This window comes from Bombina bombina, unplaced genomic scaffold (assembly GCF_027579735.1).
Source record: "Bombina bombina isolate aBomBom1 unplaced genomic scaffold, aBomBom1.pri scaffold_594, whole genome shotgun sequence".
NCBI classification, from domain to species: domain Eukaryota; kingdom Metazoa; phylum Chordata; class Amphibia; order Anura; family Bombinatoridae; genus Bombina; species Bombina bombina.
In genome coordinates, this window is record NW_026511710.1 from 76,127 (window position 1) to 99,000 (window position 22,874).

General features: G+C 39.1%; 1 protein-coding gene across 1 annotated transcript in view; it reads right to left on the bottom strand.

The window, feature by feature from the left end:
* Window positions 1-22,874, bottom strand: part of LOC128643916 (nucleolar pre-ribosomal-associated protein 1) — a gene marked incomplete at its 5' end in the record, with an annotated part of 233,169 nt that overhangs the window by 12,553 nt on the left and 197,742 nt on the right. The window contains 4 exons of the mRNA XM_053696690.1: window positions 15,061-15,678; window positions 19,676-19,917; window positions 21,024-21,221; window positions 22,251-22,360. Of these exons, the coding sequence (XP_053552665.1) occupies window positions 15,061-15,678; window positions 19,676-19,917; window positions 21,024-21,221; window positions 22,251-22,360 (1,168 nt within the window). The remainder of the gene's footprint in view (window positions 1-15,060; window positions 15,679-19,675; window positions 19,918-21,023; window positions 21,222-22,250; window positions 22,361-22,874) is intronic.

Here is a 22,874-nt window from a genome sequence, read left to right on the forward strand (position 1 = left end):
ACTGTAATTTAAAGATGCCTAACTGATAAACATGAAAGCTCAAAATAACAAACTTTCTTCATAAGAGACTGTCTATGAGGTATACGGTTGATCCTCATCAAATACCACTGACTTTAAGCCAATTCAAATACATGTGTCCTACATCTATTTGAAGTTGGAAGGGGGATTTATGTCAGAGTATATGAATATTATGATGAATATTACATATGTGTACATATATATATATATATATATATGTATATTTTATACACTGTATATGTTAGATGAGAACTCAGGATTAATTAAACATGAGTTTGTTGAACACAGCTTCTAATACACGTCTATCAGGATTGACGATCAGTAGAGCCTTTTTGAAGCACGGCCCCTGTAGTGTAAAACACACAAACATTTCTTTTCTAAAGGAAATAGCTCAGTGACCCTATTCATTTGACTATATATGCAGATTTTTATAACCTCAGAACATTTGGTGAGGTGAGAAAAGAATGTGTTCAAGGACCCCTTTGGAATTTGACACGTGTGATACAACAGTTCTATCTCACTGAATCTCTATTTGAAGACTTACTGCAAAAACCCCTCTTGGGGGAAGGTGACACAAATAAAATCAAATACACATCTGCACTGCTGGCTAAACAGGAAATATGCTGTTTTAAAGACTCTTACAACTCCTCATGGATTGACCCCATGTGGTGAGTATGAGACAAAAAGTCTGGCAACTGAAGTTACTGAAAAGTTAGAATGTTAGGATAATACAGTGAAGGCCCATGACTTACATTATGATTTCAAAACAACTATATATATTTTAATGGATATGAGATGTATATTTATGTGATATCAAACATTAACATCTAAATATATATATATATATATGGAAAGTAAAAGATTGAATGATATATATATATATATATATATATATATATATTTTGAAGGCATGAATATCTTAGCCTCTGTGTGTTTAAGAACATGAATAGATGTTTATGGACCTGAAGAGAAGTGATTATTAACATTTATTTTTATTTCAGATCGACATAAACAGGATTTATGTATTCAGGAAGAAATACACAGAAATGTCACATACTATATCTGGGTGGATGCAAATATCAGGAGTTTTAAATACTACCAATCTGGAGATATAAAAATAAGCTGTTATTTGCAAAGAAATGCCAGAATACTGATAAAATTATAATGCATTTTAAGCTAATAATTAGCAGTGTTAAATTACCTTAATATAATAAAATGTTAATAATATAACATATTTGGTATCAGAATAATCAGAAAAAATAACCTAATATTAACCATCTGTAATTGGGGTTATATATGATTAATGCAGAGAGTGTGATCTGATTAAATAACCATTTTATAAAAAAAAAATTAACTTGCTTAAAAATGTCAAAAATGCTGTATTGTATTGCTATGTTGTACTGTATGCTGCCACCTGGTGTTATGTTGCGAGAACTACAGCCAGAAGGTTCTTTCTGGCTGTTAAAAATGAAATTTCCAAGGGCCAATCCGATTTAGACTTCCCAGATAACCAATGGGAAGGTCAGCTCCCGTAGTGCCACCCACATGATGTCATCAATGATTATATAATGGGAGTGTTGAATGCACAAGGGAGAGTTGTCTGTAACTTGTTGAAAATTAGTGATCTGATTTTGGCTGCGATATACCTGAAAAAAAAAAAGTTCACTTCAGCAAGGAGCTTAAAACTTATCCTTGATTTGTGCAAAAACCTTCTTTCAAATGAGATGACCTAAAGACCGCTACGAATTGGTTCAAAATTGGTGAAGTATATTGTATTTTAAATTGGTAGTTATAAGCCTAGGTATTGTTCAAATCTGTGTCTGAATTGGCTAAGTAACTCATCTATACAAGTTCTGATATTGTCGGTTAATTTTGTATTAGGATAAATTGCAGTTAAATAGCAGAATATATATTTTATCCTATTGTTTTATAAACACTGTTTAGAATTGTATTGCTTGGATGTTAAAGGTTTTTAGTCCCATTGTGTTAAATAAATAAGGCTGAATTGTGAAGGTATATTGTTCTGGGTTTTGTAAGAAGAATAGCATATCTTAAGAGTTGGTTCTAACGCATATAAACTTTTATTTAGTTTCCTTTTATTGCAAATATAGTTCAATATGTTTATGGATATTAACTAAATAAAAGAATTCAGATATTTATATTAATTGTATGGTCTAGTAGGTGCATGGTTGATAAGGGTTTCTATTTCTTTGTATTGTGTTTATAACCCTGCCATAAACTTATATATATTATTTGGATAGCACTGCTAAGATTTTCATAAATATACTGACAGCCTGTAAAACCTTTCTCCCAAAAATAGCCTCCGAAGAAGCAAAAGTATCAAATTTGTAGAATTTTGAAAAAGTATGAAGCGAAGACCAAGTCGCCGCCTTGCAAATCTGTTCAACAGAAGCCTCATTTTTAAAGGCCCAAGTGGAAGCCACAGCTCTAGTGGAATGAGCTGTAATCCTTTCAGGAGGCTGCTGTCCAGCAGTCTCATAGGCTAAGCGGATTATGCTTCTTAGCCAAAAAGAAAGAGAGGTTGCCGAAGCCTTTTGATCTTTCCTCTGTCCAGAGTAGACAACAAAATCTTTAGTAGCTTGTAAGTAAAACTTTAAAGCACGAACCACGTCCAGATTGTTTAATAGACGTTCCTTCTTCGAAGAAGGATTAGGACACAAGGATGGAACAACAATCTCTTGATTGATATTCTTGTTAGATACCACCTTAGGTAAAAACCCAGGTTTGGTACGCAGGACTACCTTATCCGCATGAAAAATCAGATAAGGAGAATCACATTGTAAGGCAGATAACTCGGAGACTCTACGAGCCGAGGAAATAGCTACCAAAAAAAGAACTTTCCAAGATAAAAGTTTGATATCTATGGAATGAAGAGGTTCAAACGGAACTCCTTGAAGAACCTTAAGAACCAAATCTAAGCTCCATGGTGGAGCAACAGGTTTAAACACAGGCTTGATTCTAACTAAAGCCTGACAAAATGCCTAAACGTCTGGAACATCTGCCAGACACTTGTGCAAAAGAATAGACAGAGCAGAAATCTGTCCCTTTAAGGAACTAGCTGACAATCCTTTTTCCAAACCTTCTTGGAGAAAAGATAATATCCTGGGAATCTTGACCTTACTCCATGAGTAACCCTTGGATTCACACCAATAAAGATATTTACGCCATATCTTATGGTAAATTTTCCTGGTGACAGGCTTTCGTGCCTGTATTAAGGTATCAATGACTGACTTGGAGAAGCCACGCTTTGATAAAATCAAGCGTTCAATCTCCAGGCAGTCAGTCTCAGAGAAATTAGATTTGGATGGTTGAAAGGACCCTGAAGTAGAAGGTCCTGTCTCAGAGGCAGAGACCATGGTGGAAAGGATGACATGTCCACTAGATCTGCATACCAGGTCCTGCATGGCCACGCAGGTGCTATCAGAATCACCGATGCTCTCTCCTCCTTGATCTTGGCAATCAGTCGAGGGAGCAGAGGAAACAGTGGAAACACATAAGCCAGGTTGAAAGACCAGGGCGCTGCTAGAGCATCTATCAGCGTCGCCTTGGGATCCCTTGACCTGGATCCGTAACACGGAAGCTTGGCGTTCTGGCGAGACGCCATGAGATCCAGTTCTGGTTTGCCCCAACGATGAATCAATTGTGCAAACACCTCCGGATGGAGTTCCCACTCCCCCGGATGAAAAGTCTGACGACTTAGAAAATCCGCCTCCCAGTTCTCTACACCTGGGATATGGATAGCTGATAGGTGGCAAGAGTGAATCTCTGCCCAGCGAATTATTTTTGAAAATTCTAACTGTTACAAACTGCTATTTGTAACTGGCCCTTTAAATGGAAAATTAAATGGAAAATTGCCCTGCTTCCCTGGATTTTGGAGAAGCCTATTTGCCAGCCTCCTTCCTCATGACTATGGCCCCTGGAAGATTGTGCCCCTGAGAACATATTAACTTTTATTGGGTGTGTATGGCCCTTTAAGAACCGTCTGGGGACATATTGTGACTTTGGTGAACAATGCCCCTTTAAGACTATGTCCCCAGACCTGTAAAATAGCTTGTCCCTGGCTTTCTCCCACTTGGTTCAGTGAATGGGACTTGCTGAGCCAGGTGCCACACAGGCATTGTGTTCCACAGAGGGGGAGCACTGTTACAGAGGCATTGGTTTTCATTGTGTGCCATTAAGTGCTATGTGACAGACCTTTCGGTCAGAACTAAAGAGTTAAATTTTGTTCAGCTTCAAGAAACCTATTCTAAATACAAGTTTGCTGGGATCAGCTCTAATTAGGTTTAGTGATAAAACTTTCCCATTGTCTAATCAGACTAGTATTGATAAGGTGGACTGCATTGTTTTATTGTGTGTAATGTTATCTGCTGAAGTAAATGTTGTGGCCTGTCAAAGGGAGTGTCTCTCTATCTAATATCAAATGTGTGATGGGGGATTTTATGCCTCCCCCTGAGAGTGTCCTGTTTGCATGTAACCTCAATAAAAAGCAGGCTGTGTGCTCCAGCACATCAGAGACCTATTTTTGACCCTCTAACTTGCAGCTTTGACTCATGTTTGTAGGATACAGCTTATAATCACTACAGGGATTGCTATGTTTTTCATACTCCCTTAGCTACAGGGATTGCTACAGAAGGAAGAGGTTCACCTACTGGAGCCTGGTCGTAGGTCCAGGGCGCAGAGCAGACGGCGAGATACCAGCCCAGCAGCGGTGGTTCATAGAGTCTGCGTTACTGATGGTGGCTACGCAGTGGTTATAGTGTCTACGGTGCTGCTGATCCTTTGGGGAGCGCTAGGAGCATCCTTTTCTACGGTCCAACTTCCAGCCAGCCTGGAGGCAACCGTAACACTAACATCGCTAGGGAACTTCTTGTTCCCCCTTGATGGTTGATGTAAGCCACAGTCGTGATGTTGTCTGACTGAAATCTGATGTACCTCAGAGTTGCTAACTGAGGCCAAGCCTGAAGAGCATTGAATATCGCTCTTAGTTCCAGAATATTTATTGGAAGGAGAGACTCCTCCTGAGTCCACGATCCCTGAGCCTTCAGGGAGTTCCAGACTGCACCCAACCTAGAAGGCTGGCATCTGTTGTTACAATTGTCCAATCTGGCCTGCGAAAGGTCATACCTTTGGACAGATGGACCCGAGATAGCCACCAGAGAAGAGAATCCCTGGTCTCTTGGTCCAGATTCAGTAGAGGGGACAAATCTGTGTAATCCCCGTTCCACTGACTGAGCATGCATAGTTGCAGCGGTATGAGATGTAAGCATGCAAACGGCACTATGTCCATTGCCGCTACCATTAAGCCGATTACTTCCATACACTGAGCCCCCGAAGGGTGCGGAATGGAATGAAGAACACGGCAGGAATTGAGAAGCTTTGATAACCTGGACTCCGTCAGGTAAATTTTCATTTCTACAGAATCTATAAGAGTCCCTAGGAAGGAAACTCTTGTGAGTGGGGATAGAGTACTCTTTTCCTCGTTCACTTTCCACCCATGCGACCTCAGAAATGCCAGTACTACGTCCGTATGAGACTTGGCAATTTGGAAGTTTGACGCCTGTATCAGGATGTCGTCTAAATAAGGGGCCACTGCTATGCCCCGCGGCCTTAGGACCGCCAGAAGCGACCCTAGAACCTTCGTAAAGATTCTTGGGGCTGTAGCTAATCCAAAGGGAAGAGCTACAAACTGGTAATGCCTGTCTAGAAAGGCAAACCTGAGAAACCGATGATGATGTGTATCGGAATGTGAAGATAAGCATCCTTTAAATCCACTGTAGTCATATATTGACCCTCCTGGATCATAGGTAGGATGGTACGAATAGTTTCCATCTTGAATGATGGAACTCTGAGGAATTTGTTTAAGATCTTTAGATCCAAAATAGGTCTGAAGGTTCCCTCTTTTTTGGGAACCACAAACAGATTTGAGTAAAAGCCCTGTCCCTGTTCCTCCTTTGGAACTGGATGGATCACTCCCATAACTAGGAGGTCTTGTACACAGTGTAAGAATGCCTCTCTCTTTATCTGGTTTGCAGATAATTGTGAAAGGTGAAATCTCCCTTTTGGGGGGGAAGCTTTGAAGTCCAGAAGATATCCCTGGGATATAATTTCCAACGCCCAGGGATCCTGTCCTGAGGAAGGGCATGACCTTTTCCTCCAGTGATATCAGCAATAATCTCCTTCAAAGCAGGCCCGAATAGGGTCTGCCCCTTGAAGGGAATGTTAAGCAGCTTAGATTTTGAAGTCACGTCAGCTGACCATGATTTAAGCCATAGCGCCCTGCGCGCCTGTGTAGCAAAACCAGAATTCTTAGCCGTTAGTTTAGTCAAATGAACAATGGCATCAGAAACAAAAGAATTGGCTAGCTTAAGTGCTCTAAGCTTGCCAAGTATGTCATCCAATGGAGTCGCTACCTGTAAAGCCTCTTCCAGAGACTCAAACCAGAACGCCGCAGCAGCAGTGACAGGAGCAATGCATGCAAGGGGCTGTAGGATAAAACCTTGTTGAATAAACATTTTCTTAAGGTAACCTTCTAATTTTTTATCCATTGGATCTAAAAAAGCACAACTGTCTTCGACAGGGATAGTAGTACGCTTTGCTAGAGTAGAAACTGCTCCCTCCACCTTAGGGACTGTCTGCCATAAGTCCCGTGTGGTGGCGTCTATAGGAAACATTTTTCTAAAAAACAGAATTTATGTTTACCTGATAAATTACTTTCTCCAACGGTGTGTCCGGTCCACGGCGTCATCCTTACTTGTGGGATATTCTCCTCCCCAACAGGAAATGGCAAAGAGCCCAGCAAAGCTGGTCACATGATCCCTCCTAGGCTCCGCCTACCCCAGTCATTCGACCGACGTTAAGGAGGAATATTTGCATAGGAGAAACCATATGGTACCGTGGTGACTGTAGTTAAAGAAAATAAATCATCAGACCTGATTAAAAAAACCAGGGCGGGCCGTGGACCGGACACACCGTTGGAGAAAGTAATTTATCAGGTAAACATAAATTCTGTTTTCTCCAACATAGGTGTGTCCGGTCCACGGCGTCATCCTTACTTGTGGGAACCAATACCAAAGCTTTAGGACACGGATGAAGGGAGGGAGCAAATCAGGTCACCTAAATGGAAGGCACCACGGCTTGCAAAACCTTTCTCCCAAAAATAGCCTCAGAAGAAGCAAAAGTATCAAACTTGTAAAATTTGGTAAAAGTGTGCAGTGAAGACCAAGTCGCTGCCCTACATATCTGATCAACAGAAGCCTCGTTCTTGAAGGCCCATGTGGAAGCCACAGCCCTAGTGGAATGAGCTGTGATTCTTTCGGGAGGCTGCCGTCCGGCAGTCTCGTAAGCCAATCTGATGATGCTTTTAATCCAAAAAGAGAGAGAGGTAGAAGTTGCTTTTTGACCTCTCCTTTTACCGGAATAAACAACAAACAAGGAAGATGTTTGTCTAAAATCCTTTGTAGCATCTAAATAGAATTTTAGAGCGCGAACAACATCCAAATTGTGCAACAAACGTTCCTTCTTTGAAACTGGTTTCGGACACAGAGAAGGTACGATAATCTCCTGGTTAATGTTTTTGTTAGAAACAACTTTTGGAAGAAAACCAGGTTTAGTACGTAAAACCACCTTATCTGCATGGAACACCAGATAAGGAGGAGAACACTGCAGAGCAGATAATTCTGAAACTCTTCTAGCAGAAGAAATTGCAACTAAAAACAAAACTTTCCAAGATAATAACTTAATATCAACGGAATGCAAGGGTTCAAACGGAACCCCCTGAAGAACTGAAAGAACTAAATTGAGACTCCAAGGAGGAGTCAAAGGTTTGTAAACAGGCTTAATTCTAACCAGAGCCTGAACAAAGGCTTGAACATCTGGCACAGCGGCCAGCTTTTTGTGAAGTAACACAGACAAGGCAGAAATCTGTCCCTTCAGGGAACTTGCAGATAATCCTTTTTCCAATCCTTCTTGAAGGAAGGATAGAATCCTAGGAATCTTAACCTTGTCCCAAGGGAATCCTTTAGATTCACACCAACAGATATATTTTTTCCAAATTTTGTGGTAAATCTTTCTAGTTACAGGCTTTCTGGCCTGAACAAGAGTATCGATAACAGAATCTGAGAACCCTCGCTTCGATAAGATCAAGCGTTCAATCTCCAAGCAGTCAGCTGGAGTGAAACCAGATTCGGATGTTCGAACGGACCCTGAACAAGAAGGTCTCGTCTCAAAGGTAGCTTCCAAGGTGGAGCCGATGACATATTCACCAGATCTGCATACCAAGTCCTGCGTGGCCACGCAGGAGCTATCAAGATCACCGACGCCCTCTCCTGATTGATCCTGGCTACCAGCCTGGGGATGAGAGGAAACGGCGGGAACACATAAGCTAGTTTGAAGGTCCAAGGTGCTACTAGTGCATCCACTAGAGCCGCCTTGGGATCCCTGGATCTGGACCCGTAGCAAGGAACTTTGAAGTTCTGACGAGAGGCCATCAGATCCATGTCTGGAATGCCCCACAGCTGAGTGACTTGGGCAAAGATTTCCGGATGGAGTTCCCACTCCCCCGGATGCAATGTCTGACGACTCAGAAAATCCGCTTCCCAATTTTCCACTCCTGGGATGTGGATAGCAGACAGGTGGCAGGAGTGAGACTCCGCCCATAGAATGATTTTGGTCACTTCTTCCATCGCCAGGGAACTCCTTGTTCCCCCCTGATGGTTGATGTACGCAACAGTTGTCATGTTGTCTGATTGAAACCGTATGAACTTGGCCCTCGCTAGCTGAGGCCAAGCCTTGAGAGCATTGAATATCGCTCTCAGTTCCAGAATATTTATCGGTAGAAGAGATTCTTCCCGAGACCAAAGACCCTGAGCTTTCAGGGATCCCCAGACCGCGCCCCAGCCCATCAGACTGGCGTCGGTCGTGACAATGACCCACTCTGGTCTGCGGAATGTCATCCCTCGTGACAGGTTGTCCAGGGACAGCCACCAACGGAGTGAGTCTCTGGTCCTCTGATTTACTTGTATCTTCGGAGACAAGTCTGTATAGTCCCCATTCCACTGACTGAGCATGCACAGTTGTAATGGTCTTAGATGAATGCGTGCAAAAGGAACTATGTCCATTGCCGCTACCATCAACCCGATCACTTCCATGCACTGAGCTATGGAAGGAAGAGGAACGGAATGAAGTATCCGACAAGAGTCTAGAAGTTTTGTTTTTCTGGCCTCTGTCAGAAAAATCCTCATTTCTAAGGAGTCTATTATTGTTCCCAAGAAGGGAACCCTTGTTGACGGAGATAGAGAACTCTTTTCCACGTTCACTTTCCATCCGTGAGATCTGAGAAAGGCCAGGACAATGTCCGTGTGAGCCTTTGCTTGAGGAAGGGACGACGCTTGAATCAGAATGTCGTCCAAGTAAGGTACTACAGCAATGCCCCTTGGTCTTAGCACAGCTAGAAGGGACCCTAGTACCTTTGTGAAAATCCTTGGAGCAGTGGCTAATCCGAAAGGAAGCGCCACGAACTGGTAATGTTTGTCCAGGAATGCGAACCTCAGGAACCGATGATGTTCCTTGTGGATAGGAATATGTAGATACGCATCCTTTAAATCCACCGTGGTCATGAATTGACCGTCCTGGATGGAAGGAAGAATAGTTCGAATGGTTTCCATCTTGAACGATGGAACCTTGAGAAACTTGTTTAAAATCTTGAGATCTAAGATTGGTCTGAACGTTCCCTCTTTTTTGGGAACTATAAACAGATTGGAGTAGAACCCCATCCCTTGTTCTCTTAATGGAACAGGATGAATCACTCCCATTTTTAACAGGTCTTCTACACAATGTAAGAATGCCTGTCTTTTTATGTGGTCTGACCTGTACAACGGCAAAGAGAATGACTGGGGTAGGCGGAGCCTAGGAGGGATCATGTGACCAGCTTTGCTGGGCTCTTTGCCATTTCCTGTTGGGGAGGAGAATATCCCACAAGTAAGGATGACGCCGTGGACCGGACACACCTATGTTGGAGAAATAGGAGGGGGAGAGAACGGCACACCTGGTCTATCCCATTCCTTAATAATTTCTGTAAACCTTTTAGGTATTGGAAAAACATCAGTACACACCGGCACTGCATAGTATTTATCCAGTCTACACAATTTCTCTGGCACTGCAATTGTATCACAGTCATTCAGAGCAGCTAAAACCTCCCTGAGCAACACGCGGAGGTGTTCAAGCTTAAATTTAAATGTAGAAATATCAGAATCAGGTATCTTTCCTGAGTCAGAAACATCACCCACAGACTGAAGCTCTCCTTCCTCAGCTTCTGCATATTGTGAGGCAGTATCAGACATGGTTCTTAAAGCATCAGTATGCTCTGCATTTCGTCTAACCCCAGAGCTATCTCGCTTATCTCTAAATTCAGGTAGTCTGGCTAATACCGCTGACAGTGTATTATCCATGACTGCCGCCATGTCTTGTAAAGTAAACGCTATGGGCGCCCTGGATGTACTTGGCGCCATTTGAGCGTGAGTCCCTTGAGCGGGAGTCAAAGGATCTGACACGTGGGGAGAGTTAGTCGGCATAACTTCCCCCTCATCCGATTCCTCTGGTGATACATTTTTTAAAGACATAATATGATCTTTATTGCTTAAAGTGAAATCAGTACATTTGGTACACATTCTAAGAGGGGGTTCCACCATGGCTTTTAAACATAATGAACAAGGAGTTTCCTCTATGTCAGACATGTTTATACAGACTAGCATTGAGACTAGCAAGCTTGGAAAACACCTTGAATCAAGTTAACAAGCAAATATAATAAACGGTACTGTGCCTTTAAGAGAAACAAATTTTGTCAAAATTTGAAAAACAGTGAAAAAAGGCAGTAAATCAAACTCATTTTTTACAGTGTATGTAATAAGTTAACAGAAAATTGCACCCACTTGCAAATGGATGATTAACCCTTTAGTTAAAAAAACGGATCAAAAAAACGTTATAGACGTTTTTAAACAGTCACAACAAACTGCCACAGCCTGCTGTGGCCCTACCTTCCCCAATAAACGATTTTGGAAAGCCTTTGAGCCCTTCAGAGATGTCCTATAGCATTCAGGGACCTTCTGAGGGAAGCTGGATATCTCAGTCTGTAATTTTAACTGCGCAAAAAAGCGCTAAAATAGGCCCCTCCCACTCATACTACAACAGTGGAAACCTCAGGAAACTGTTTCTAGGCAAAATTTAAGCCAGCCATGTGGAAAAAACTAGGCCCCAATAAAGTTTTATCACCAAAGCATATATAAAAACGAATAAACATGCCAGCAAACGTTTTATATTGCAATTTTAAAAGGGTATTACCCCTGAGAGTAAGCATGATACCAGTCGCTATTAAATCACTGTATTCAGGCTTAACTTACATTAATCCGGTATCAGCAGCATTTTCTAGCATTTTCCAATTTTAACTGCACATACCTCATAGCAGAGTAACCTGCACGCCATTCTCCCGCTGAAGTTACCTCTCTCCTCAGACATATGCGAGAACAGCAATGGATCTTAGTTACAACCTGCTAAGATCATAGAAACCTCAGGCAGATTCTTCTTCTATTTACTGCCTGGGATAAAATAGCACAACTCCGGTACTATTTAAAAATAACAAACTTTTGATTGAAGCAAAAAAAACTAACTATATTTCACCACTCTCTCTTACTACCTCCATGCTTGTTGAGAGTTGCAAGAGAATGACTGGATATGGTAGTGAGGGGAGGAGCTATGTAACAGCTCTGCTGTGGGTGTCCTCTTGCAACTTCCTGTTGGGAATGAGAATATCCCACAAGTAATGGATGATCCGTGGACTGGATACACCTTACAAGATAAATAATAATTTTAATTAGGTAACAAATCAAACATGTTACTGACAAACTGTAACAAAGACGGCAGTGAGCAATGGGAGGGTGGGATGGAAGAGAGTTGTTTGGGAGGGATCAGGGAGGTGGGAGGTATAACTGCACATCAGAAAAAAAACCAAAAAAAAACAGCCCTATACTGCATACTGGCTGCCAGTACCTAAGTAGGTGGTGACAAGTGGAGGGGGGGGGGGGGAGAGCTATATGGAAGGGATCAAGGAGGGTAATCCCTACACTACAGCAAATATTACCCATAGCAGCTTACTGATTAACCCCTTTGCTGCTTTTAGAAGTGTGATGCACAGCTGCAATTAGCAGCCTTCTAATTGCCAAATAACAATGGCAAAGTATGTAATTTCTGGAAAAGTTTTAACTATTTGTCTTATGACAGCAGTAGCTGTGTGTAAATAATGTCAGTGAGAAACCTACAGTTTTTTTTTACATGATCGCATTTGGTGGCCAAATGATCCTAGATAAATACCTTCTCAATATTGATCTTAATGAAGTCGGGTTAGCGCACATGAAAACTTAAGGTGCATTATTGAAATATTAATAAAAATAAAATATACATTTTTAAAAATGAATAAACATAGTATAAAATATTCTAAATAATCCATAGAAAATATCTATATATTTTACAGTATGTTTATTAATGTGTAATAATTTAAATGAATTTTTATTAATATTTTCTATGTAATATTTCAAAAAAGCGCCTTAAAGGGACAGTTTACCCAAAAATTTTCTCCCCTTTAATTTGTTCCCAATGATCCACTTCACCTGCTGGAGTGTATTAAATTGTTTACAAGTAGCTCCATTACCCTTATATCAGCATTTGAAATTGTTAATTTAGCATGTGGTATCCCCACCTATTCTGAAAGTTTGTGGCTGCGCGTACCAGCTATAGATAAGCTTTGTAAACACAGCCAGCAGAAGAAATTACACTCCCAGTGTGATAAGGCAGAGATAAGGTAATAAAATGTTGATTTTCCATTGTTCTCTCAAAGTATTGGTGATTGTTTTAAGGACAGATATAAGATAAAGAAGCAGGTATATGTGCACAATGTGATACAGTAATGAGATCTGATTATAACTACAAGCTCAACCTATTTTATTAGGCTGTGGCTTCAAAACACAAAATCAGAGCTTTAATATACACAAATACACCTTAAAAAGCTAATGTTCATACATTTTTTACTCTGCAGTTGGTAAAAAAAGCAATGGTAAACACATTAAGGGGAAAACTATTTTACAGTATACTGTCCCTTTAAGAATACTAAAATGTACTAACACGACCGCATTAATAATCTTTTACTTTGGATTTTGGATTTACTTTGGATTTGCAACAAAACACAGATTTTTTTTTCTATGTTCTTCACATAGATATATTTAGAAATATTTATTTAATAAGTACATTATTTTCTAATACATAAATACATATGTGCACACATCTAGAGCTGCAACAACTAATCAATATAATCGATTATCACAATAGTTGCCAACTGATCTCATTATTAATTAGTTGGTCTGCGCACGGCACCAGCTGCTTCACTCCAATGAGCTCCTGCACATGGTATTGTGTTTTATGGTTATGCCCTTAGCCTAAAGGACGTCTACAGATATTTACTTTACTTTTCCCTTTTTCAGGACAGTTTACAACTACTCCTAGCTTACGTGCCATTTGGATTGTTTATATTAAATCAGGTGATTTGGAACTATGCTTTGCATGATATAGTGCCGAGCTTGTTATTTACACCTAGCCCTATATTTATGGGAGTTATTTGAATTGATGTGCACCATTATCGGTTTGCACAATTATTAGCAATAGCAAGCTATCCGCTGAGTATATGTATTGTCTAGATAAATGTGTAAGGTTTTATTCTATTATTGAAATACAGTCCTTAGCGCTTTTGACTTTAATTGTTTTTTTTAATATACTTTTAATAAATTGTGATATGCACCAGAATCAACCTCTAAGTATATATCTGTTATTTTTATACCGAAATAGATTTTTCCCTAACCTTATAGCTGGTTATTTACCATTGAATATAGATATTCAAGATATTTTTATGTTAGAATGAAGTCCAGGCTTACTTTGTTGAGAGGCCCTTGCCAAGGAGGAAAACACTTTGCATTGGTGGAGCTAACAAAGATAAATATCCAACCTTAGCAAAATTGTCACAACCCGTTTTATGCATCTCAGGCACCTCAACACAATCTGAGCACCTCTAGTCTGCTGCAGGCATAAAAAAGAAAGCCAGCCTCAGACAGGAACATGTTGACATATTTACATTTTAATGCAAAGTTTCTGAAAGAATAAACAAAATGTTATAAACCGACTCAGTATGTGGATTTTATATCTTAGAAAAAATTATAGATTTTTTTTTATCTGATTAGTTGATTAAGAAAATAATTGTTAGTTACAGCCCTACACATATCTATACATATACATCTTTAGACATGTATATATGTGTGTATCCAGTAGTGGGATTCAACCTGTTTTAGAGAACCTGTTCCTAAAATGTCGGAATCCCACCAATGAATGTATCTTTATGTTAAAGCCCTGTGCCTGCTTTTTTTTTCTAACACCTGAGACCTCATATCTTTGAGCCCTTATAACTTTTTATTGCAATTTATTGAATATTTTTTTATCAGACTGTGTTATGAGTGTAACTGTACTTTTAAAATGTATTTTTGATGTATTGTTGTGGCACTTTTTACGCAAGTGTAACAGTTAAACAGAGCTCTGAGGACACCTTTTAAATTCAATTGCGATTGAGTGAACGGGTTTACTTTCAACTTGTAATATGCACGCTACTTCCAACGCGCACAAACACCCGTAATAAACCCCTTATCCCTCGCTCATAACAGCGCTCCCTTCATAATCTGGCCCTTATAGTTTTGGGGTTACATTTTGATAATTTGAGCAGTTCTGTTATACCAAATGAGAGTTGCCCCATTGCATCATTTAGATATAGCTGCAGATGACGACCTTAAAAAAATGTTCCAATGGAATTCCAGGTGAATTAATGACTGTTAATGACTTGGGGAGTGAATGTATATGATTATTTCACTCATAATTGTTAGGGTCAAAACCAAATACGTTTTACAATGCATGAAAGCAATGACTTCAAAACCTACTAACCTGTTCTTGCGCTGTCCGGTGAGCTATCAGGACAAATCGCTTTTACAGCATCATGCCAAGCATTTTTACCCAGCATCTGAGTCTCTATTAGCCGTATCATAACGGTATTGAACAAACGCATGAGCTCAAGGCTGGACACCTTCATCTCAGTGACGCTGCAAGCTCTGCTGAACAGCCTAAAAATGGTGTTTTTTAACACGGAGTCTTTGATAATCTCTTGCATCACATGCGTATGTGGCACAATGCTGGCATTAAACCATTTGATTGATTTATATATATTCTGAGTGTTCATTGCATGCTCTGATTCTGTTTTTAAAATCCAATTGGCTACTAGGCAAGCTGTGGCAGAGACAAACTGGTCGGTATCACTGCTCTCATCCTTATTGCAGTCCTCAGTTTGCAATTTTCCCTCTCGATTAGCATTTTCTTTTTTAGCCACAAAAGCTGTATTTGAGAAAACCGGCTCCCAGTGCATCAATATGGATTTTATATGATCCCTGGAATCTTCTAGATGGGAGATCACTTCCTGCTGTTCTTCGGAATCTTCCTGATCTTCAAGCTCTTTTCTTTTCTTCAGTTGCCTGGAGTCATGTGGCCTATACTTCTCCTTAATAATATCTGTGCAAAAAAAAAACAATCAAACTCATCAAAAATGGAAAATTACAATGACAAGCATGTGCATAGTCAGCAAACATGAGCTAGATCCCTGTAGTGCACTGCTGCTCCTGAGAATACCTTTTTAACAAAGGATATCAAGAGAACTAAACAAATAAGATAACAGAATTAAATCAGAAAGTTGTTTAAAATTGTGTGCTCTATCTGAATCATGAAATTTTTGACCCAATTTTACTGCATTTGCAAGAAATAATTGCTAGTAACTTGTGCTATTCCAGGATTTCCCATAATGCATTGTTCAATCATAAAGCAAAACTTTAATGTATGACCTTTCACTACAGTAAGATTAGGTGAAGTGTTCAGCAATACAGAGATCTTATACAGCAGACACAGGACTAAAAGAAGTATATTAAACATTGCTTGAGATTAAGCTAGCCAAATGGAACAGTCCTGTCCCCACAGCGGACTTTTAGACTAAGACAACAAAAGAAAAGCGCTTTGAATAGCATTTCTTATCTCCCAACAAGGAAACCATCTAATATCCGACCTAATTTTATAATTAACAGTGAGTTATGATTTAATGTTCTATCAAATGATCAAATAACAACCTGAACATAAAATTATACACAAAGCAATAAAAAACATAATTTATGTAAGAACTTACCTGATAAATTCATTTCTTTCATATTAGCAAGAGTTCATGAGCTAGTGACGTATGGGATATACATTCCTACCAGGAGGGGCAAAGTTTCCCAAACCTCAAAATGCCTATAAATACACCTCTCACCACACCCACAATTCAGTTTAACGAATAGCCAAGAAGAGGGGTGATAAGAAAGGAGCGAAAGCATAAAAAATAAGGAATTGGAATAATTGTGCTTTATACAAAAAATCATAACCACCACAAAAAGGGTGGGCCTCATGGACTCTTGCTAATATAAAAGAAATGAATTTATCAGGTAAGTTCTTACATAAATTATGTTTTCTTTCATGTAATTAGCAAGAGTCCATGAGCTAGTGACGTATGGGATAGTAGATACCCAAGATGTGGAACTTCCACGCAAGAGTCACTAGAGAGGGAGGGATAAAAATAAAGACAGCCAATTCCGCTGAAAAAATTAATCCACTACCCAAATAAAAAGTTTCAATTTTTATAATGAAAAAAACTGAAATATAAGCAGAAGAATCAAACTGAAACAGCTGCCTGGAGTACTATTCTACCAAAAACTGCTTCCGAAGAAGAGAAAACATCAAAATGGTAGAATTTAGTAAAAGTATGCAAAGAAGACCAAGTCATTGCATTGCAAATCTGATCAACAGAAACTTCATTCTTAAAAGCCCCAGAAGTAGAAACTGACCTAGTAGAATGAGCCGTAATCCTCAGAGGCGGGGATTAACCAGACTCCAAATAAGCATGATGAATCAAAAGCTTTAACCAAGATGCCAAAGAAAAGGCAGAAGCCTTCTGACCTTTCCTAAAACCAGAAAAGATAACAAATAGACTAGAAGTCTGTCTGAAATCTGAGTAGCTTCAACATAATATTTCAAAACTCTTACCACATCCAAAGAATGTAAGAATCTTACCAAAGAATTCTTAGGATTAGGACACAAGGAAGGGACAATAATTCCTCTACTAATGTTAGAATTCCCAACTTTAGTAAAAAATTGAAATGAGGACAGCAAAAACCACCTTATCCTGATGAAAAATCAGAAAAAGGAAATTCACAAGAAAGAACAGATAATTCAAAAAACTGTTCTAGCTGAAGAGATGACAAAAAAGAACAATACTTTCCATGAAAGTAATTAATGTCCAAAGAAAGCATATGCTCAAATAGAAGAGTCTGAAAAGCCTTCAGAACCAAAATAAGACTCCAAGGAGGAGAAATTGGCTTAAATGACAGGCTTGATACGAACCAAAGCCTGAACAAAACAATGAATATCAGAAAGATTTAGCAATTCTTACTGTGAAACAGCACAGAAAAAGCAGAGATTTGTCCTTTCAAGGAACATGCAGACAAAACTTTATGAAGAAACTATAAAATCCTAGGAATTCTAAAAGAATGCCAAGAGAATTCATAAGAAGAGCATCATGAGATGCAAATCTTCCAAACTCGATAATAAATCCTACTAGACACAGATTTACGAGACTGCAACATAGTATTAATCACTGAGTCAGAGAAACTTCTATGACTAAGTACCAAGCGTTAAATTTTCATACCATCAAATTAATAATTTGAATTCCTGATGAAAAAAACGAATGTTAAGATATAAGGTCTGGCCTCAATGGAAGTAACCAAGATTGGCAACTGAACATCCGAACAAGAACCATATACCAAAACCTGTGTGGCCATGCCGGAGCCACCAGCCACACCAAAGATTGGTCTCTGATGATTTAGAAAATCACTCTAAAAAGAAGAACCAGAGATGAAAAAAATATAGGCAGATTGATAATTCCAAGGAAGTGTTAATGCATACACTACTTCCGCCTGAGGATCCCAGGACCTGAATAGGCCCCTGGGAAGTTCCTTGTTTAGATGAGATACCATCAGATCTATTTCAGGAAGCCCTCACATCTGAAAAATTGAAAAACATATCTGGGTAAAGAGACCATTCTCCCGGATGTAAAGCTTGATTAACAGAGATAATCCGCCCCCAGGACACTCATCTACATATAGTAGATAGCCAAACCAGTACTGAAACGAGAATCAGTAGAGGTAATGGTATATAAGAGTATATCGTCGATCTGAAAAGGGAGGTAGGAGAAGAAATCTCTACGACCGATAACAGAGAACCTATGAAATGGATCCCCTAGAGGAAGACCATTGTATTCAAATAGGCAATACTCTCTTCACATCCCTCTGACATTCACTGCACTCTGAGAGGAAAACCGGGCTTCAGCCTGCTGCGAAGCGCATATCAACGTAGAATCTAGCACAAACTTACTTCACCACCTCCATGGGAGGCAAAGTTTGTAAAACTGAATTGTGGGTGTGGTGAGGGGTGTATTTATAGGCATTTTAAGGTTTGGGAAACTTTGCCCCTCCTGGTAGGAATGTATATCCCATACGTCACTAGCTCATGGACTCTTGCTAATTACATGAAAGAAAACAAAAACAAACAAGCAGTAAAATTTATGTTGTCTTTAAAAAGTCCATTCTGAAGATGTAACTGGCAATAAATTCAAAGTGTCTGAACTTTATTCCTAAAAGCAACTGTGATGAGAGAACAATGTAATGGTGCACTACATTGTATAGCTGCTGCCCATTTTAAAAAGGCTAGAACCTACAGACTAGATATAAACAGCATTTAGTCAAATTAACACCACGTTCGGCATTTGCAAATTAGTGCAAATTTGCAGTGATGCAGTAGATTACGGCAAGTCAAATGTGCCAAAACCCAACTGTATGTGGTCTTATTCAAGTCCTGAAATCAATTGAGTGCATAAATTTTTATGTCTGCGCTCATCCACCCAATATCCTCGTTGTACGGATTACAGTCAAATAGAGTGTTATAGTCAATATTAACTAACATATTTATTTAAATAAATCTCATACTTATAGGATTTAACAATAACCAACAACTACACAAATACACTAAAAATCACATTGAGAATTCACAGTTCCTTTTTATTAGAGCATTTTCTTTTTGTAGTTTTATGTCAACTTATAGTGACACTAAACTCATTTTTATGCGCCTCCCTCTAACCATGGGTGCTGACATTATGAAACCTAGGTTCCACCGTAGGTATCTGAAGGAGAGTTGCTGCACATGTGCAAACAGGTCAGCACTTGAATGTAGTGAAACAGATTTAAACATGACGGCACCCATGGCTAGAAGGAGGTAATGAATAACCTCAATACTATGCTTATACAATTTATTTAGTGTTTAATGCCCCTTTAAATTCAGAAGTCAAAGTCTTATATTATTAACTAGACTGCGATTTCCATAATTTTGTCAGTAAATCCTCCCAGGAATAATGCTACCTTAACTAATCACTTACCAAGCAGTTCTTTTACTTTGTACTTTTGGGCCAGATTGCTAAGCCTCTCCTGTAATTTACTATCTTTTTCAATTGTGCTCCACTTGTGAAGAAACACCAAAGCATCCTTGGCTGAAAAGATCTTCTCGTTTACAGCGAATCGTCCCATCTCTTTAAAGGCTTTTAAAACAACTTTGCGGTGACTCAGAACAGAGCTCATGGTGCTGAAAAACTGCTTAAGTTGGATGAATTGCAAATTTGATCTGTTATAAAAAGCAGCAAGAAATTATTTTGAATAAACTAATTGTGTGTTTGTGTACGTAACAAACTGTTCTAGAGACATATAAGCTATGTTTTATATTTGTTTGCATATTGTGTTTTTAGCTGAACTGCAAATGTTCTGCATAAAAAACAAAAGCATTACAGCATTAAATACAGTACAATTTCATAACCAAGATGTACATAATAAAAAGACAAAGCATTAGCACTTACTCTGAATTTTAAAGCAGATAAAAAAAAAATCATTTTTTTTTATAATCTTCTAGCACCATGTATCACGTGACAGTCATCAGCCAATCACAAACTCAAATGCGTATACATTGTGAAGTCCTGCACATGCTCATTTGGAGCTGGTGTTTCATAAAGTGTGCATATAATGTGCAATTTGATAACGGAAATGTAAAGTCTCTTAAAACTGCATGCTCTATCTGAATCATGAAAGCTTAGTTCTGACTTTACTGTCCCTTTTAAAACTGAGTTTGCAAACCTCTGCACATAATGCTAACAAACTGCGTGCTGCCCTGCTCGTGAGCCTGGAAAAACACCTTTTCTATTATATATAAATACTTAAAAGGACAATCTACTCCAAAATTGTTATTGTTTAAAATGATAGATAATCCCTTTATTAGCCATTTCCCAGTTTTGCACAGCCAAGATGGTTATATTAATACACTTTTTACCTCTGTGATTACCTTGTATCTAATCTAAGGCTCTTCTGGCAGCACCCTTATCACATAGCTATTTATTATACATTTACTTTTATTTTAGCCAATTAGTGCTGTGTCCTGCACAACCCACGGGTGTGAGCACAATGTTATCTATATGGCCCACTTTAACTAGCAGTCTCTTGTTGTGAAAAGCTTCAGTAGCTTAGAAACAGGCAGAAATGAAGAGGTTTAAAGGTCAAAGTATATTAATCTAACAATGTTGGTTGTGCAAAGCTGGGGAATGGGTAGTAAAGGCATTATCTATCTTTTTAAACAATAACAATTTTGGTGTAGACTGTCCCTTTAAGGTAAAGGCTGCCATAATTTTTTTTTCAACTGAACTACAGGAGATTTGAGATAGGAAAGTGTCATTAATCACCTACCGAATATGTCTGAGCAATGCCATCAGCACACTGAAAAATTCATTAACAAAGTGAAGTGGAAGGAACTTTTTCTTGTTGGTGGACCCTTCTTTGCTCTGCTCCTCGTCAGAACAATCACTCTCTTTGTTTCCTAGATTTGTTAGCCACAAATTGTGAACTAACAAAATCACATTAGCTAACATCTTGTTTGCAAGATACCTAAAAAAAAAAAATGAAAAAAACGGTTCTTTGAAATAAAGTAACACAAGTGCACATAAAGGTTAGAATACAGCGATACTTCAGACAGTGGGCGCGATCAAATATACGGCGCAGGTTTCGGCGCAAACGTGGGAACCTGCGCCACCCGTAATTTCACCTTGCACATCGGGGTATTACATATACTGCGCCGTCAGATGCTAAACTGGCGTAAGTAGGACAAACTGGCGATCTTCTGAAATGTGCGCAAATACACATTTTAGTCGTCGCAAGTAACTTACGCCAGTATTTTGTCCACGGAAAGTGTAAAAAAAAAAAAAGAGTAGTTTTATGCAAATTAGGCTAACACTCGTAAAAATGATCAGCGATTTCAAATAAATGCGACACGTAATTATGCTATTCAAAATTCATACATAAACCCATATATAAAGAGATGAAGGTAATACAATTATGATTTCCGATTGTTCTCTCCTCCAAGTATTGTTGATTGTTTTGAGAAGAAATTTAAAGTAAATAAGCAAGTATATGTCGACAATGTGATAAAGTACCTACAAGCTCAATCCATTTGATTATGTTGTGGCTTCAAACTATTTCAAATACACAAATAAACCTTAAAAAAACAATATCATAGTATACTGTCCCTTTAACCTTGAGATGCTGCTTAAATGTATGTGTTTGTAAAGGCTTCCAGGGAGTTACGTTGCTTTTTTAGTCAGTGCAAGGGTTGCTGCGCCTTCAATTTGTGGCGAGATGAGAATGGAGTAGATTTTCTGAATTCTGCGCACGTAAGTCCTTACGCTGTATATTGGATACCAAATTGCGCGTCTGTTCTATGTTAGTCTATGGTTAAAAAAAATATGTCCGAAGGGTGAAAAATACGCACGTAATTTGTATGCTACGCCGTATATGTAATACCAAAATCGCGTAAAATCTGGTGTCGCCGGCTTTTGCGGGCGACGCTGCATATGTAATGGAGGCCAGTGTTTTTTGTCCCTTTAATGACAAGTGATATGTGCCAGAATACAGATTTACCTTCTCTCAAGGATATTTAGAATCCATGTTAAAAGACTTTGGTCTCGTATTAGTTGATAAGCAGCTTTTGTAACAAGTGCAGCATTCTGTAGTACTTCAAGGATTTGATTCTGTAGGAAAAATACAGAATGTGAGAGGTTTAAGTCATACAAATAACGAAATTTATGCTTACCTGATAAATTTATTTATTTCTTGACACGGTGAGTCCACGGATCATCTCTAATTACTTTTGGGAATATCACTCCTGCCCAGCAGGAGGCGGCAAAGAGCACCACCGCAAAGCTGTTAAATATCACCTCCCTTCCCTCCAACCCCAGTCATTCGACTGAAGTAAAGGAGAGAAAGGAAGTAACACTAAAAACTGTCTAAAGAAACAGGGCGGGCCATGGACTCACGGTGTCAAGAAAGAAAGAAATCTATCAGGTAAGAATACATTTTGTTTTCTTTCTAATGACACGGTGAGTCCACGGATCATTTCTAATTACTATTGGGAATCATTACCCAAGCTAGAGGACACAGATGATAAGGGAGGGACAGGGAACCTAAACGGAAGGTACCACTGCTTGAAGAACCTTTCTCCCAAAAGAAGCCTCAGCAAAAGTATCAAATTTATAGGAAAAAGTG